General features: G+C 40.0%; 1 protein-coding gene across 1 annotated transcript; it reads left to right on the forward strand.

Moving 5' to 3' along the window:
• Window positions 1-1127: 1127 nt before the first annotated feature.
• Window positions 1128-5425, forward strand: C1GALT1C1 (C1GALT1 specific chaperone 1). The gene is made up of 2 exons (XM_003918225.3): window positions 1128-1341; window positions 4051-5425. The coding sequence occupies exon 2, from the start codon at window positions 4056-4058 to the stop codon at window positions 5010-5012; it is 957 nt and encodes a 318-aa protein (XP_003918274.1). The 5' UTR covers window positions 1128-1341; window positions 4051-4055; the 3' UTR covers window positions 5013-5425.
• Window positions 5426-17740: the final 12315 nt, after the last annotated feature.

The raw sequence follows: 17740 nt of genomic DNA on the forward strand, positions 1-17740 counted from the left end.
CATCAAATATTTTGTGGAAAGAGAGCTCTGCACTCCTAATTAGAAGACCTGAGGGCCAGGTGTAGTGGCTCACGCCTGTAATCCCAGCACTTTGGGAGGCCGAGGCGGGTGGATCACCTGAGGTCAGGAATTCAAGACCAGCCTGGCCAACCCTGTCTCTACTAATAATACAAAAATTAGTCGGGAGTGGTGGCGGGCTCCTGTAATCCCAGCTACTAAGGAGGCTGAGGTAGAAGAATCGCTTGAACCTGGGAGGCAGAGGTTGCACTGAGCCAAGATCGCGCCATTGCACTCCAACCCGGGCAACAAGAGCGAAACTCCGTCTCAAAAAAAAAAGAGAGAGACCTGGATTCCAGTCACACCTCTGCCATTAACTTGCTGTGTGGCCTTTTGAAATTTCCTTATCCTTTTTAGGCCTGGTTCCTCAGCTGTAGTTCTACTATTCATTAATTCCACTAATATTTACTGACCACTGCGTGCTGGCACTGTGGTTAAGTACTAGAAATACTGGGGTGAATACTAACAGCCAGTACTTTTTAGTAAACGCTTACTCTAGGCCTGAAATTTTGCTAACGGAGTCATATGCACTATCTCATCTAATTTTCTATGAAATAGGCACTACTGTGACATTTTCTGTACTTTACAAATGAGGGAACTGAGGCACAGCGAGGTGAAGTAACTTTCCCAGAATATCAAAAGGTGTGGTGAAGACAGGATTGGATTCCAGGCAGTGGGGCTTCAGATCTCATTCCAGTAATCATAAGAAACCCCTGATGCCATAATTGCACGACTATTTCAGTGGCCTGCGTTTTGGTCTCAGCCCAGGAGTACTAGGGGAGTGGGCAATATGAGGGTTCAAGGACGCAGGGGTACATCAGAGAAACCATCAAGAGGTCTGATAACAAGCGACACTGGGAGCAAGAATCTCTCGCTCTCGCAATTTCCAGGCCAGGAAGGTGAAGTAGGAGGTGTCAGCGAGTCGTACGCACGGCCTCCTCTCTGGGCGTCCCGTTGGGTAAAGGGGAGCGTACGGGTCACGTAGGCCTAAAGCGCGTCTCTGAACTCGGTAGGGGGCGGGGAGAAAGGGCACGCAGTGTGCGCGCCGGCCCTTCCGACGCCTGAGCGGGCGGGCAAACGGACGGCTCCGCCCAGCCGCGGGCTCCTTTGCCCCGCCTTCGCGGCGCCCGTTTCCTGGCCCTCCCCACCTTAAGCGAGACCAACGAGAGGACACCGCCTGCGGCTAGAACATCCCGGCCAGGAGCGCAACCGAGTGGCGCGCCAACGTGAGAGGAAACCCGTGCGCGGCTGCGCTTTCCTGCCCCTAAGCCGTTCTAGACGCGGGTGAGTGGCGGGGCCTTGACCCCCACCCCGAGCGCACCCTGACTCCCCTCCGTCTCTTGGGGGAGGCCTGGGCCCCAGCCCTCTCCCAGCATGCTCCACACGGGATGCTTGGGCAGGTGCAGCGGGAGGCTTGTCAGCACAGGAGACCGAGAGCCTTCTTCCTGGGGGCGCTCTCTTGGTCCTTCAGAGGGATCTCTAGGTTACCATGTCCTCCCTCTCACTTTTCTTCCCTATTTCGTCTTCCTTTTCCGTACTTCACCTCAACTACCTTCACCCAAAAAGGTTCCTCTAAAAACCATTGGGGTAGTTTCAGTTTCATTTGTGCTCGTGTGCAGTTTTAAATTTCCTGCTGCACAAAGTATCCTATCATATGCATCCCTACTGTTACATTTTTTGCCTCTCTGATGGGGAAAAAAATCTCCTTAGAATAATTTTTGCAAATTATTGTGTTTAAAATGTGTAGACTTACTGAGTTTTGATCCCTATTTTTGCAGCCAGGAGTAGGATCGCCATCAGGAAGAATTCTGACACATAACATAATTGAGCAAAGAAACTGTGTGAATTATGTATTGGCCAGAAATAATGAAAACTGCGTGACATGAAATACAAAAATCCTATATAAATTAATTTTAGGGTGCACCTGACAAATTTTTTGTTTGTTTGTTTGTTTTGAGACAGAGTCTCGCTCTTGTCGCCCAGGCTGGAGTGCTGTGGCACGATCTTGGCTTACTGCAACCTCCATCTCCCGGGTTCAAGCGATTCAGCCTCCTGAGTAGCTGGGATTACAGTCATATGTCACCATGCCCGGCTAATTTTTGTATTTTTAGTAGAGACAGGGTCTCACCATATTAGCCAGGCTGGTCTTGAACTCCTGACCTCAGGTGATCCACCCGCCTCGGCCTCCCAAAGTGTTGGGATTACAGGCGTGAGCCACCGTGCACAGCCGACAATTCTAATATTATGCAGCGCTTGTTTTCTGTCACTTCTCTTCTTAGAACTGTGTTTATTGACCAAGTTCTGTGAGTGACAGAGGAAAGCCTTCCTGCCTCTTGCGCCACCCACCACTCAGAAATTACATCTGCCAAACTATTCCACACCTTGTCTTTCTGGTAAAGTCAAAATTCCATTTCCTCTAGAAGAAAACCATAGGAGTGGTTTCCTTGTAACAATATGGTGCTGTTGGGTGCAAAACATCAGTTATGGTCAACAGATCCCACTTTTTTTCCATTTGTATGAAAACAAGGATATTCAGTAACCCATTTATCAAACTCTAATATGGTAGAAGCACTATGGCAATTATTCTGTAATGGAAAAAAACATTAAACTGATTCGAGAAATGTGGTTTCTAATCCACTTCTACCACTGTCTGACTGTGTGACTGAATCAGTTACTTAACGTCTGTGGACTTCCATTTTCTCTCTGTAAAATGAGAGAAGTGACTGACATTGGGTAGCTTTCTAAGGCTCCTTTCAACCATAAGAGAAAACGGGGAAATCTAAGTAGCTCAATAGATCGCTTTTTTCTGAAGATGGAGGGAAGACTGGAAAATTCAGCCTTTACTAGAATAAATGGTTAACATACAATTTTTTTGAACAAGTGTATTTAATATCAGCTTTTAATTTCTTTTATTTATTTATTTTTTCTGAGACAGAGTCTCACTCTGATGCCCTGGCTAGAGTGTCATGGTGAGATCACAGCTCACTGCAGCCTCCACCTCCCAAGTTCAAGAGATTCTTGTGCCTCAGCTTCCTGAGTAACTGGGATTACAGGCACCCACCACCACGTCTGGCTAATTTTTTGTATTTTGGGTAGAGAGAGGGTTTCACCATGTTGCCCAGGCTGGTCTCGAACTCCTGAGCTCAAGGGTTCCACCCACCTCAGCCTCCCAAAGTGCTGAGATAACAGCCATGAGCCACTGCACCCAGCTCTTAATTTCTAATTGAAATAAAAGTGTAAAGTTTTCCGTTTTTACTTCCCCAAAGAAGAAGAAAATTCGTTTTGAGGAAATAAAAATGTTTATTAATAGGCCCCAGATATGTCTATCAATATTCCTTTTTCATCCAAAAAATGCAACTTTTTATTACAGGCTTCTATTACATCAATAGTTGGGATACTGTATTGGAAACCATTTAGTTTTAGGAACAAAAGGGTAAATATTAACTTATATGATGTTATTCTCAAGAAACTTGGTTTAGATTTACTCAAAACACTTAAGGACAGCAGCCATTGGTTAAAGAAAGCACTATGTTGAGAACAGAAATGTCAGCACAATACCATTGGTGATTTGCCATTTATAGGTGGTTTTATCTATTCAATCCAAGGTTTTGGTGTAAAAATCCATTATGTTTTTAGAGGTATTTAAATAATGCAAGCTTGTGATGTGAAATTCTTTAAAGAGAGCGGTGGATGGATAACCTCTGTAACACTGGTTTCAAGGGTTTATTAAATCCCCATAGATGAAGTGCAAAACAAATTCTCCATAGAGGAGTTGTTGCAAAGTTCCAGTTTATACCAAACAGTAATCAGATTCCATTGGAAGCTAAAGATTTTGAGAGTCTTTTGTACTATATGCAACTAACTTGATTTCAAGCTTGGGAACCTTTAAAAAAAAATTAAGAGCAAAACGTAAGTATATAAGGAATACCAAATCAAATTTATAGACTAATCCTTTTCTATTAAGTATTTTAAGAGTCTTTTTCTTCTTTATAGGAAAAATGCTTTCTGAAAGCAGCTCCTTTTTGAAGGGTGTGATGCTTGGAAGCATTTTCTGTGCTTTGATCACTATGCTAGGACATATTAGGATTGGTCATGGAAATAGAATGCACCACCATGAGCATCATCACCTACAAGCTCCTAACAAAGAAGATATCTTGAAAATTTCAGAGGATGAGCGCATGGAGCTCAGTAAGAGCTTTCGAGTATACTGTATTATCCTTGTAAAACCCAAAGATGTGAGTCTTTGGGCTGCAGTAAAGGAGACTTGGACCAAACACTGTGACAAAGCAGAGTTCTTCAGTTCTGAAAATGTTAAAGTGTTTGAGTCAATTAATATGGACACAAATGACATGTGGTTAATGATGAGAAAAGCTTACAAATATGCCTTTGATAAGTATAGAGACCAATACAACTGGTTCTTCCTTGCACGCCCCACTACGTTTGCTATCATTGAAAACCTAAAGTATTTTTTGTTAAAAAAGGATCCATCACAGCCTTTCTATCTAGGCCACACTATAAAATCTGGAGACCTTGAATATGTGGGTATGGAAGGAGGAATTGTCTTAAGTATAGAATCAATGAAAAGACTTAACAGCCTTCTCAATATCCCTGAAAAGTGTCCTGAACAGGGGGGGATGATTTGGAAGATATCTGAAGATAAACAGCTAGCAGTTTGCCTGAAATATGCTGGAGTGTTTGCAGAAAATGCAGAAGATGCTGATGGAAAAGATGTATTTAATACCAAATCTGTTGGGCTTTCTATTAAAGAGGCAATGACTTACCACCCCAACCAGGTAGTAGAAGGCTGTTGTTCAGATATGGCTGTTACTTTTAATGGACTGACTCCAAATCAGATGCATGTGATGATGTATGGGGTATACCGTCTTAGGGCATTTGGGCATATTTTCAATGATGCATTGGTTTTCTTACCTCCAAATGGTTCTGATAATGACTGAGAAGTGGTAGAAAAGCATAATATGATCATTGTATAAGACATGTGTTGTCATTATTTGTAGTAGTAACTACATATCCAATACAGCTGTATGTTTCTTTTTCTTTTCTAATTTGGTGGCACTGGTATAACCACACATTAAAGTTAGTAGTACATTTTTAAATGAGGGTGGTATTTTTCTTTAAAGCACATGAACATTGTAAATGTGTTGGAAAGAAGTGTTTTAAGAATAATAATTTTGCAAATAAAGTATATATTAATATTATATTTATGTGATAAATTCTAAATTATGAACATTAGAAATCTGTGGCACATATTTTTGCTGATTGGTTAAAAAAATTTTAACAGGTCTTTAGCATTCTAAGATATGCAAATGATATCTCTAGTTGTGAATTTGTGATTAAAGTAAAACTTTTAGCTGTGTGTTCCCTTTACTTCTAATACTAATTTATGTTCTAAGCCTCCCCAAGTGCCAATGGATTTGCCTTCTCAAAATATACAACTAAGCAACTGAAGAAAATTAAAGTGAAAGTTGAAAAATATCCCTAAGAAAAAAAACTGAAAATTACTTACAAAATTGAGTAATTTTCCTGGAAGCTAATTTAGTGTCATTCCTCAGAGCATACGCAATTTCAGTGTAACTGTCTGTACTTCAGCATGCAGATACTGACATTGGATTGGTGCCTATGAAGAATGTCATGTCATTTAATTGTGTTGTTTCTCAGTTAATCAAGCTCCCAGCTGCAATTTGGATAAAGATGTGCTCCTGCTGGGTCAGTGAGTTCTGTGGAAATTTGAAGAACTTGTTTTGGCCATCTGGCAATTTCACTTACCTGAGTTGAATCTGTTCTGTATTTTCTTTTGTTTTGTTTTTTTGACACAGAGTCTTGCTCTGTCGCCCAGACTGGAGTGCAACGGCACAATCTCGGCTCATTGCAACCTCTGCCTCCTGGTTTCAAGCAGTTCTCCTACCTTAGCCTTCCCAGTAGCTGGGATTACAGGTGCCCACCACCACGCCCGGCTGATTTTTTATATTTTTAGTAGAGATGGGATTTCGCCATGTTGGCCAGGCTGGTCTCAAACTCCTGACCTCAGGTGATCTACCCACCTTGGCCTCCCAAAGTTCTGAGATTACAGGCATAAGCCTCTGTGCCCATCCTGTTCTGGATTTTGTTTCCTTGTTCAAGTTTAGGGATTTTTCCCATATTCACGGCTGTACCATATCTGTTTTCAGTGTGGAGGTCCTAACCTATCTACTTTGCGTTATCATACCTTTTCCCAAATTTCAATGGCTACTCAGAAACTTAATCTAGTGGTAGATGCAATAGCTCCTGTACTGATAAATGTGTGAAATGCTTAGAGCTGACTTGTTCTATAATCCGGCCAGCACATGCTGTAAGTCACCATAGAGTGTTAGAGCATGACATTTTAGAGATCAATATTTCCTGTAACGGGCCTCATGATGGTAATGGTCTCCCACAGCTTTAGCAAACCAGAAAGAAAATTTCCTTAAGAAGGCCTTCGGCTTGAAGTTATTGATCCTCAGGGTAGTGTGTAAAACTTTGCTTTATTTCTGATTTTTCTTATTAAGGGTTTTGGTTAAGATGAAGTGTTATTAGTTTTGAAGAATAACAAAACCCCTTTATGAAGCCCCCTAATATGTGGTCTCAGATGCAGTTACTACAATCAAATCATGTTCAGTGTGAGTATAGTAATAAACAGTATCTCTCAGAGTGTGACACAGCTTATGTGTCACCTTGCCCCCAACACCAGTATATTTAAAATTTTTCTATTGCATTTATCATCTTCACTTACATTAGTATATCAGAGTATCATAATAAACATGTCAGAATGCATTACATTATTTGTTTTGCTAATGAGTACTAAGATAACATTGCCTTTTAAACTAAATTGATGCTCTTGATTGTATCTTTATACATGAGTGGTTTTTTTGTTTGTTTGTTTGTTTGTTTGGGTTTTTGAGACGGAGTTTTGCTCTTGTTGCCCAGGTTGGAGTGCAATGGCGCGATCTCGGCTCACTGCAACCTCTGCCTCCCGGGTTCAAGCTATTCCCCTGCCTTAGCCTCATGAGTAGCTGGGATTACAGGCATGTGCCACCACGCCCAGCTAATTTTGTATTTTTAGTAGACACGGGGTTTCTCCATGTTGATCAGGCTGGTATCGAACTCCTGACCTCAGGTGATCCACACACCTCAGCCTCCCAAAGTGCTGGGATTACAGACATGAGCCGCTGCGCCCAGCCAATACAGAAGTTTTTTTTAATGAAATGTTAGGTGTCTCAAATAATATGCTGTCTCTCTGAACTTACTTGCAGCCAGTCTTGTAGATAAAATCTGAATCAATAACAGAAAATAGTACTACTGAGGTTGTGGTTACAGATTTGATCACCATATACGTCTGTTAGCTTTACATAGAAAAATAATATATTCAGTAACCAAAAACAATAACCCTAACCCCACTCATGATGAGGAGAGAGTTGGAAAGAATAGAGGTCTGATGGAAATTGATCAGGATTGTGAATATACTCTACATATGGCTAGTGGCTGTCATATAGGACAGCACAGGTCTAAGCAATTCTAAGTGTAAGATCCCACTCCTGACTGAGATGTGAATAAGAGAAAACGTGAAGTTTCCTCTAAAAGTTGTATTTGTTTGTCTGGTTGTCTCAAATGCAATGGAAACCACAGCATGACTTTTAGCAGGCCCCAGACCATTGCCTTATGTGAGTTAAATCACTGGATCTTCCTTTTCAAAAGTAAAACATTGGATCTGGAGCAAAATATAGATTTAGACCCCTTGGCCGTTTTCTGGGGGCGGTGGGCTGTTGGGGGAGTAAGCTAAAAGGTTGCTTGTGTATCAAATCTGATTCATAATGCTCAGATTTTTCTATGATGCATTTAAACAAACTCAGTTATTGGATGTTCTTAAAGCAGGGCACACCTGTAATAGAAAAGTTGCTGAAAATAGAGTCTGTTGATGATGTACCACTAATTTCCCTTTCATTTGTTTTTGTTTTTGTTTTTTTTTTTTTTTTGAGACGGAGTCTCGCTCTGGCGCCCAGGCTGGAGTGCAGTGGCCGGATCTCAGCTCACTGCAAGCTCCGCCTCCCGGGTTCCCGCCATTCTCCTGCCTCAGCCTCCCCAGTAGCTGGGACTACAGGCGCCGCCACCTCGCCCGGCTAGTTTTTTGTATTTTTTAGTAGAGACAGGGTTTCACCGTGTTAGCCAGGATGGTCTCGATCTCCTGACCTCGTGATCCGCCCGTCTCGGCCTCCCAAAGTGCTGGGATTACAGGCTTGAGCCACCGCGCCCGGCCAATTTCCCTTTCATTTGTTAAGAATATTGTGTTCTGGCTGGGCATGGTGGCTCACGCCTGTAATCCCAGCACTTTGGGAAGCTGAGGCTGGTGGATCACCTGAGGTCAGAAATTCGAGACCAGCCTGGCCAACATGGTGAAACTCTGTCTCTACTAAAAATAGAAAAATTAGCTGGGCGTGGTGGTAGGCACCTATAATCCCAGCTACTCAGGAGGCTGAGGCAGAAGAATTGCTTGAACCTGGGAGGTGGAGGTTGCAGTGAGCCAAAATCATGCCATTGCACTGCAGCCTGGGGGACAAGAGCGAGACTCCATCTCAAAAAAAAAAAAAAAAAAAAAAAAAAATGTATATATATTGTGTTCCTTTTGGTATGGGCTGACTTTGATGCACTCAGTACTTGCCTGAGTGGTTATGTGAGAAGCATATGTTTATAGAAGTTAGCTTTCTTTTGGCATACAAAGACATTCAGCCATGTTTATCAACTCCCCCCCCAAAAAAATATTGCCCCAAATTTTAAAAATAACTATACTTGACAGTTTTTACAAGTTTGAAAAAAATTACAAAAAATTAGTCAATAATTCTAATATCCCCAAAAATAAAATACTATAAAGCATTTAAAGGGTAATGGGAAAATGACTTGTTTGGAAAGTATAAAATGATGAAATGGTGTATCTCTACGGTCTCTACCATAATAAAAAAAAAAAATCCAGCTTTACTAGTGTGGCATCCATACACTATAGTTTTGTGTATATTGGGTGTCTATGAGGTCAACAGTAGGCAGTAGGCCTGGTACTTTGTGGAAAGCAAAAGGAACCCAAACTCATAATTCATCATAGTCAAATAATCATTTCACATAAGCTTTGCATGAGCAGTAAGACAAACTGTAATTTAGTAATGTAGTATTAGAATATAGTGGTCAGCCCTGGATTTGATAGTTTTTTATTTGTTTTTTTGCCCAGGCTGGAGCGCAGGCATGGTCTTGGCTCACTGCAACCTTGCAACCTCTGCCTCCTGGGTTCAAGCATTTCTCCTGCCTCAGCCTCCCAAATAGCTGAGATTACAGGCATGCGACACCACACTCGGCTAATTTTTGTATTTTTAGTAGAGATGGGGGTTCACCATGTTGGCCAGGCTGGTCTCAAACTCCTGACCTCAAGTAATCCACCCGCCTTGGCCTCCCAAAATGCTGGGATTACAGGCATGAGCCACTGCGCCCTGCCTGATAAATGCTATTTCTTCTAACCCACATAGTTCCCATTTCTTTAGGTTTCTACTGATTACATGCAAGAATAGCCACATTAGTTATGCCATCGCTTTGGAAATTTGGCAAAAGCCCTAGCAGAAAGAGCAGGACTTAAAAATAAGACTCAGGTTTTAGAGAGATAAATAGGAGGGATAACTGCCTTTAAAGAGTGACAGACTTCCATTAGAAAAAAAAAAAAAATGCTTTGATCTAGTGAGTGAATGATAGAGACATCCACCTAGTTTCCCAAAGTGTTGAATTAATAGAAATATTCCAATAGTCAAAATACCACCCCTGTACCATCTGAGGGGAAGAGGGAAAAACTTCCTGGCTTGATGGAAGACTGAATGCTGGCACTGATCATCTTTTTCATACTTAACCACTTTAAAGCACTTGCCTGTAGCACGAAGCTTCAGGGAATACTGCCTATTCTTCAACCCATCGCCGTACAACAGATAAAACATGAGCCATATATAAACATGAAATATAATTTCACATTTTCTTTTTTCTTTTTTTTTGAGACAGAGTCTGTGTCGCCCTGGCTGGAGTGCAGTGGAGCGATCTCGGCTCACTGCAAGCTCTGCCTCCCAGGTTCACGCCATTCTCCTGCCTCAGCCTCCTGAGTAGCTGGGACTACAGGCACCCGCCACTACGCCCGCCTAATTTTTTTTTCTATTTTTAATAGAGATGGGGTTCCACCATGTTAGGGATGGTCTCGAACTCCTGACCTCGTGATCCGCCTGCCTTGGCCTCCCAAAGTGCTGGGATTACAGGCGTAAGCCACCGCGCCCAGCCTTTAATTTCACATTTTCTAATAGTCACATTTAAAAAGTAAAGACACAGGTGAAACTACTTTTAGTAATATATTTTATTTAACCCAAATATATCCAAAATATTATCATTTCAACATGTAACCAACAGTAAAGAATAGTTTACATTATTTATAAAGTCTTTGAAATCCAGGGTGTATTTTACAGTTAAGCACATCTTAATTCAGACTAGTCACATTTCAAGTATTCAGTAGCCACATATGGATGGGCAGTGGCTACCATATTAGATAGCATAGGTCTAAGCAAGTCCAGAAGTATGAGACCCCAAGAGCTAAATGTGAATGGGCGAAAACTTAAAGTTTCTTCTAAAAGTTTATTAATTTTTTTGATTTTCTTTAATGCAATGCAAACTGCAGCCTGACTTACAGCAAGCCCCAGGCCATCTCCTTGCATGAGTTCAATCACTGGATTTTTCTTCTCAAAATTAAATCATTGGATCTGGAGCAATATATAGATTTCAGGGCCCCCAATGTTTTTTCCCTTAAATTATAACTGAACCCAAACTCTTCCTGTCATTAATTTTAATACTTTTCTTTTTTTAAGATCTGAGTCTTGTTTCTGCTGCCCAGGCCAAGTGCAGTGGCACAATCTCAGCTCACTGCAACCTCCGCCTTCCTGTCTAAGTGAATCTCCTCCCTCAGCCTCCCACATAGCTGGGATTACAAGCACACGCCACCACACCCAGCTAATTTTTTTTTTTTTCTTGTGTTTTTGGGTGAGACAGGGTTTCACCTGTTGGACCAGGGTGTTCTACCCTTCTTGACCTCGATCCACCTGCCTTGCCTCCCAAAGTGCTGGGATTACAGGTGCTGGCCACCATGCCCAGCTAATTTTTTTTTTAAGGAGCAGAGGTCTCAGGCTTTCTGGTTGCCCAGGCTGAGCAGTGGCATTGGAGACCACAGCTCACTGTGCCCACCTCCCAGGCTCATGCCACTCTCCTGCCTCAGTCTCCTGAGTAGCTGGAACTACAGGTGCCCACCACCATGCGCAGCTAATTTTTTGTATTTTTAGTAGAGATGGGGTTTCACCATGTTGGTCAGGCTGGTATTGAACTCCTGACCTCATGATCCACCCACCTTGGCCTCCCAAAGTACTGGGATTACAGGCGTGAACCACCGCACCCGGCCTTTCCCAGATATCTTCAGAGCAACTGCTAGTCCTGCTTTTACACATTACACTCTACATTCTCATTGCCCCACTTAACTAACCCTCCCTCATGTCCTTTTCTAAAGATGTAGAAAAGACTTTGAAATAGCATAACATTTAAATGGTCACAAATCACCTGGCTTGAAAGTGACTAATAATAGGAAAAGCAGACCTCAGGACTGAGTTCAATTTCAAGATTCTCCTACTCTACTTTGCTATTTAAGAGGGAAACAGAAAAACATTACTCCAGCCGCACAAATATGATACTGTGCAAGCATCCCACTCTTACCTCATTCAAATCCTACCCATATTTTCCCATTGTGGAACACAGCCTTGCCAACTTATACCTCTCTCCAGTAACCCATAAAGATGGTGATTTGAATTTGGGCCAAGATTTAACATTTTATGAAATACAAGGGGAGTTTTCTGCAAAACACAGGATTTACAGACAAGCAGACTTAGGTTCAAATTCCAGTTCTGCCATTTATTACCTCAGAGAGGTCATACAACTTTTCTGAAGTTGTATGACCTCTCTGAGCCTTAGTTTCCTCGTTTGTAAAATGAGATTAAAATCTACCTCATGGATTCATTTCTAAGATTAAGCAAGATATATAAGTAGAGCTTGTGCACATGGTAGGTACTTGGGGAATGTTATTTCTCCTTCCCTCTTACTCATCTGGACAACTTTAGCATTCTAAATAGTTAAATATGTATCAATCTTTTGTATTAAATATCTTGATGGTAAAATATTAAAATATTGATGTGAATAACAGCTGGTATTGAATATTCAAATTAGGGGAACTCTTTCATTGTTTTAAGATAACATCTGTACATTTAATCTGTGCCATGCAATAAAACAGCTTTTCCTGAAACAGCCTTTTAAAAACTATTTTTAAGAAATTCATAAGTTACTTTTAAGAACATTAGCTTAGAACATCTTCCCCTTTCACAACAAATTAGACATTAGAGCCAAAATTGCCCAAATTGTTATGGTTTCTATCTCCCTACACTTTAATCAAGATATCTGTCTTTATATCAGCAAAAACCACTGCTTAAATGAGATTCCTGCATCCCAATAATTGTATCTGGGCATTTGGTACTTGAGAGGATTGGGTTTGACAACACCCAGAAGCTAATGAGGCCATGTGCCTTCTCTCAGACCTTTGCATTCAGGAGCAAGAAAGCAGAAACACTTTGTGGACTCTTTTTCAGACACTTTACAAAATATAAAATTTTAACCTTGTGAAACACAAAATAAATGCAGGATAAATGTCCGAACATTTTAGCCCCTACTATTTTTGAAACTGAATAAAGCCATGCTAGTGAAAAATATTTTCCCGTCAGTGCTTTTTGGAAGCTATTTAGTAGATATTAATTTGATGGGTTAGAGATTGCTATTATCCCATTAAATGAAGCTGTTTCTACTTTATATTCAAATATATTTCAACTTGAACTTGCTTAAATCTAAAATGCTTACACAAGCAAACTGTAGAAATAATTTAGTCACGCAAAAGAAAACTTTTTCTTAATCCTGGATAAGTCAACTCTCTAAGAAAGCTGTCCAGGGCCTACAGAGCAAAAAGGACTTTCCTTCCAGCCTCTTCACCATGTCCAATCTAGTCCAGATGTGAAGAGTCAATTTTGGTTTTAAACAAAATTTGCATGCAGCAGCATTAGAACTAATGAAAACAGTATCCAGACTAAGATGTGCATACAAAATCTTTCAGATCTTGAGAAACTAAAGATGTGTTAAAATATCAGTAGGCAGGAACAGACATCTCAAGCTCCACTGATAGGGAAGCAAAACTGGAACTATATGCTGCTTTTACAAGGGTCTCAGATTTAAGCTCACTCAAGGACTTAATATTAATAGACAGTGTCAAACTAACATGCAGTTTCATCATTAAATCATCTTTTTTTTTTTTTTTTTTTTTTTTTTTTGACGGAGTCTCGCTCTGTCGCCCAGGCTGGAGTGCAATGGCCGGATCTCAGCTCACTGCAAGCTCCGCCTCCCGGGTTCACGCCATTCTCCTGCCTCAGCCTCCCAAGTAGCTGGGACTACAGGCACCCGCCACCACGCCCGGCTAGTTTTTTGTATTTTTTAGTAGAGACGGGGTTTCACCATGTTAGCCAGGATGGTCTCGATCTCCTGACCTCGTGATCCACCCGTCTCGGCCTCCCAAAGTGCTGGGATTACAGGCTTGAGCCACCGCGCCCGGCCTAAATCATCTTATTGGTTTACAAGTTTCCAAGCCTCAGGGCTTCATCATGCATCAGCATAGGACAACCCCAGAATTTGGGGACAAAGACAACATCGCTTTTTGAAAGAGGTGGTAAGAATAATAACAGGTTGGCCAATCTTGGAAGTCACCCCAATACGGCTTCCCGTGAACCAAATAGGGAATTGAATTTTACTTGTTTTCAAGGCATATGTTTGGAAAAACAGCACTTTCTCCAAGCATGTGCTTAGTTAGAACAAATGATTTATTGCTTAAAACCCAGTCTTTTACTCACACGCTTGTGAAAATAAGAAATTACCTATTTCACCATAGATTATTAAATGGAAGTTAATAGTTATTGACAATCGAGCCTTACAATAAATTAAAATTATAAAGGAAAAGTAAATATTCCTGTCTTTAAATTCTAGGTGGTAGAGTTCTGAGAACACTTACAATGAACTTTAAGGGAGTAATTGATTATGCCTTTGAAGTCTCCTATAGTCACATATTGGCTGAAAGTAAAGCATTTTAAAATTGGAGAATGAAATGAAGAGCAATAAAATTTGTTATATGAAAACTGTGGTTTTACTTTTAAAATGGGATTTTAAAAATGTATTAGTTGGGCTGGACACGGTGGTTCATAACTGTAATCCCAGCACTTTGGGAGGCCAAGGCGGGTGCATCACCTGAGGTCAGGAGTTTGAGACCAGCCTGGCCAACATGGTGAAACCCTGTCTCTACTAAAAATACAAAAATTAGCCGGGTATGGTGGCGCACACCTGGGATCCCAGCTACTCGGGAGGCTGAGGCAGGAGAATCGCTTGAACCCGGAAGGCAGAGGTTGCAGTGAGCCAAGATCACGCCATTGCACTCCAGTCTGGGCAATGGAGCAAGACTCCATCTTAAAAACAACAAAAAATGTATGAGTTGGATGAGTTTGATTTTTTGCTTTCTGTTTCTGCCTAAAGATAAACCAATTTAGCATATGTTGATATTAAGATGTCTGTCATATTTTGAATATTAGCCTGTTGATTTACAGTCTTCCACATAAGACTGATGCCTGAAGCTCAATTTTTGGTTAACTGCTTCTGTTAGTTACACACCTTTTCCTACTTTCCTCTAATCCAAGTCTGTTTAGTCATTTGAAATATCAGTTTTCACCTGTTACTATCACTAGCTATGTTTGCTATATTTCACAAATACATTTCTAAAACAATCCATTTAATTAGAATTGGACATTAATAGTGAGATGTCATTCTCCGTAACAACTAAGATTTTAAGTAGAAATTATTTCACTAATTCATCTTTCATTTCTTAAAGTGTTCAAGGCTAAAATTTGGAGTTAATTTTCATTCTAAGAGGCAAATATTAATTATACTAATGAGTTCGGATGTTTTTATTTCTTTTTCCTCCCAATGACCTATTCTTAATGAACATGGTATTATTAAGAGAAATTCCAGTGAATCATCTCCTGTATTTTTCCACATGCATAAATTATATCCCCTAAGGAGAGCCTCTTAAACAGACAAATGAACCTAATAGTCTCAACAATGATTTAAAAACTGGCCCTCAATTTTGTTCATTCATTCCTGATCTGGTGGAGCTGTGGTCCTTTACTTGGTTTTAACACAATATTCAACAAATTTGTTGTTATAGTTGATAATATCTACTCATTCTTTTACCTGCCTTAAAAAGTGTAATAAAAGTATACAAAGTATAAAATACATACAAGTATAAAAAAATATAATACATTTAATTTACATGCATCAGTCTCTATGATGACAAGTATGATTTCTTAGAAACTGATGCATACATTTTCACTGTTTTTTTTTCATTATATATCAGTTTTAATGGATACTCCACAGAAATTGGAATCATTTTGAGTTTCTTGAAGAGCTTTGATAATTATATTCTCAAAATTAAGGAACCTAGATAAACAAAGTTAAAATATTTACCATATTTTGCTTGGGCATACATTCATATTTCTATTAATATATAATTGCTACATTATTAATAAGTGAAATATTTATTATAATGAAACACTTCCACGAATTTAGTGAATTGTAATTCTTATCTCTTCCTCTGAAGTATTATACTTAGAAATACTGTATCTTCAGTTACTGATTTGTGTACAGAGGGGGAACCTGGCTGGATATCATTATTATTTGATATATGCCATATAACCTTCTGTTTGGGGAATATAAAATCCCTCAAATTGGAAATGTTCATGACTACCAATGGAATAAAGCCGGCTGTTTTTGTTTGGGGTCCAGAGCATAAAAAAAGAAAAGGAAAAGTGCAGCTTCCCAACAGACCACTACCAAACCACCATAACAGACAGTCTGCTGGAAGAGAACTGATCAGGCCGTTATGTCACTGGACAATAGGACAATCATCTGAGTTGGAATACTGAATCACGGCAACTCCAGGACAGCTGGGATTTTTTTTTTAACCTCACATTAGATACAATCTATGGCATATTATTACATTTAGTTCATTTGTAATTTACAATTTTTGATGACTAAAATTGGAAAAGTATTAGTACATTCCTACTGGCTTTACATATTAGTATTGGGCTGTCACCATTACCCAGATTATTTAAAATGTAAATTTTCTTTACTCACTAGATTGGAAGCTCCTTAAGGGCAAAGGCTACTTCTGTATTATTCATCTTCATGCCACGTCACTTGGAATCTAGTAGATACTCAATAAATACCTGTTGAGCTGAACTGATCTTGTCTGAGTAAAAGTGAGTTCAATACACAAGTTGCTAGATTGTAGGTTGGTTTGACACAAACTTAATTTTGAAACTAAAAATGAATGAAAGACACACTGCCTGAGAGAAGCAGGCTCTCTATTCCTGTATTCTTATTCTCAGGAATATGGGTAAACTAAGTTTCCATTAAGCATGGTATCTAAAGATGCTGACATATCTGCTAGTTTAATCTCTTTGAATTGCCTTTCATGCATGACCTAATGTTTAGAAAATGACCAAGATCACACAGGTAGAGTGACATCCCGGATTAACAGTGATGAGCAGAGGCCTCAGACTCAGGGGAAGCAGAGAACATACATATTTAGTCCATATCACCAAGGCAACACAGTGTACCTCAGCACAGTAGAAAAACAAGCACAGATGTTGATGTTGAATATTTAAAAAGTGTTCCTTACACCCACTGTAACAGTGGTTAGACACAAAGATGAATTATTTCAAAAACCAAGCTATTAAAAGTTTTTACTTTTCTAATGTGTGTATATGTGTGCTTTGTTTTTCATTGCTAATACTCCATAGGCAATCTTGGTCAAATAACATTATCTTAGCACCAAAAATAAAGGGTCAAAGTTTGATTTTGACATAAATGACTTATATATTCCTTTTAAGAACATAAGGAGCTACAGGCCTCAAATAGGGTGCCTCCTCCCCCAAATAGGGAGACATCTGAATTTGAAGCCAGTAAGTCAGCAAAAAATGAAACTATCTGTTGAAGAAACCTCCCTGGGAGATGACTTAATGAGTTCCTGATGAGACTATTTATACTTTTATGGATCAGGAATAAATAATATGGTAAGCTGCAGAATAAAACTGTCATAACAAAAGGAAAAGTACATGGAACTTGGAAAGGATATAGGAAATAAAATATCAGGGCACCTCTATGGGCTAGGAAAGAGACGAGATTTTGGCAGAGATAAGCATTCTAATTAATGATGAAGCAGGAAAAATTCTCCAAGTTTTACCTCAGCACAACTGAAATATTACCCCAATTTATCAATCTTCCTTTGCTCATACCTATGTTTACCAAGTAACTTCCTGTTTCCTAATTGCTTACCATAGGCAGACCTATCACTATGAATTAATACATTTATATTCTAACTGAGGAATCTCCAAGTCTTACAAGTTTCATCAGTGGGAAATGGTTTCTCAAGCTGAGGGTCAGACCCTGGATCTATGTCCACCTA

The sequence above is a fragment of the Papio anubis genome, chromosome X (genome assembly GCF_008728515.1).
Source record: "Papio anubis isolate 15944 chromosome X, Panubis1.0, whole genome shotgun sequence".
Lineage (NCBI taxonomy): Eukaryota > Metazoa > Chordata > Mammalia > Primates > Cercopithecidae > Papio > Papio anubis.

Coding starts and splice junctions, on each gene's coding strand:
- C1GALT1C1 (XM_003918225.3), top strand. CDS start 4,056: ATGCTTTCTGAAAGCAGCTCCTTTTTGAAGGGTGTGATGCTTGGAAGC.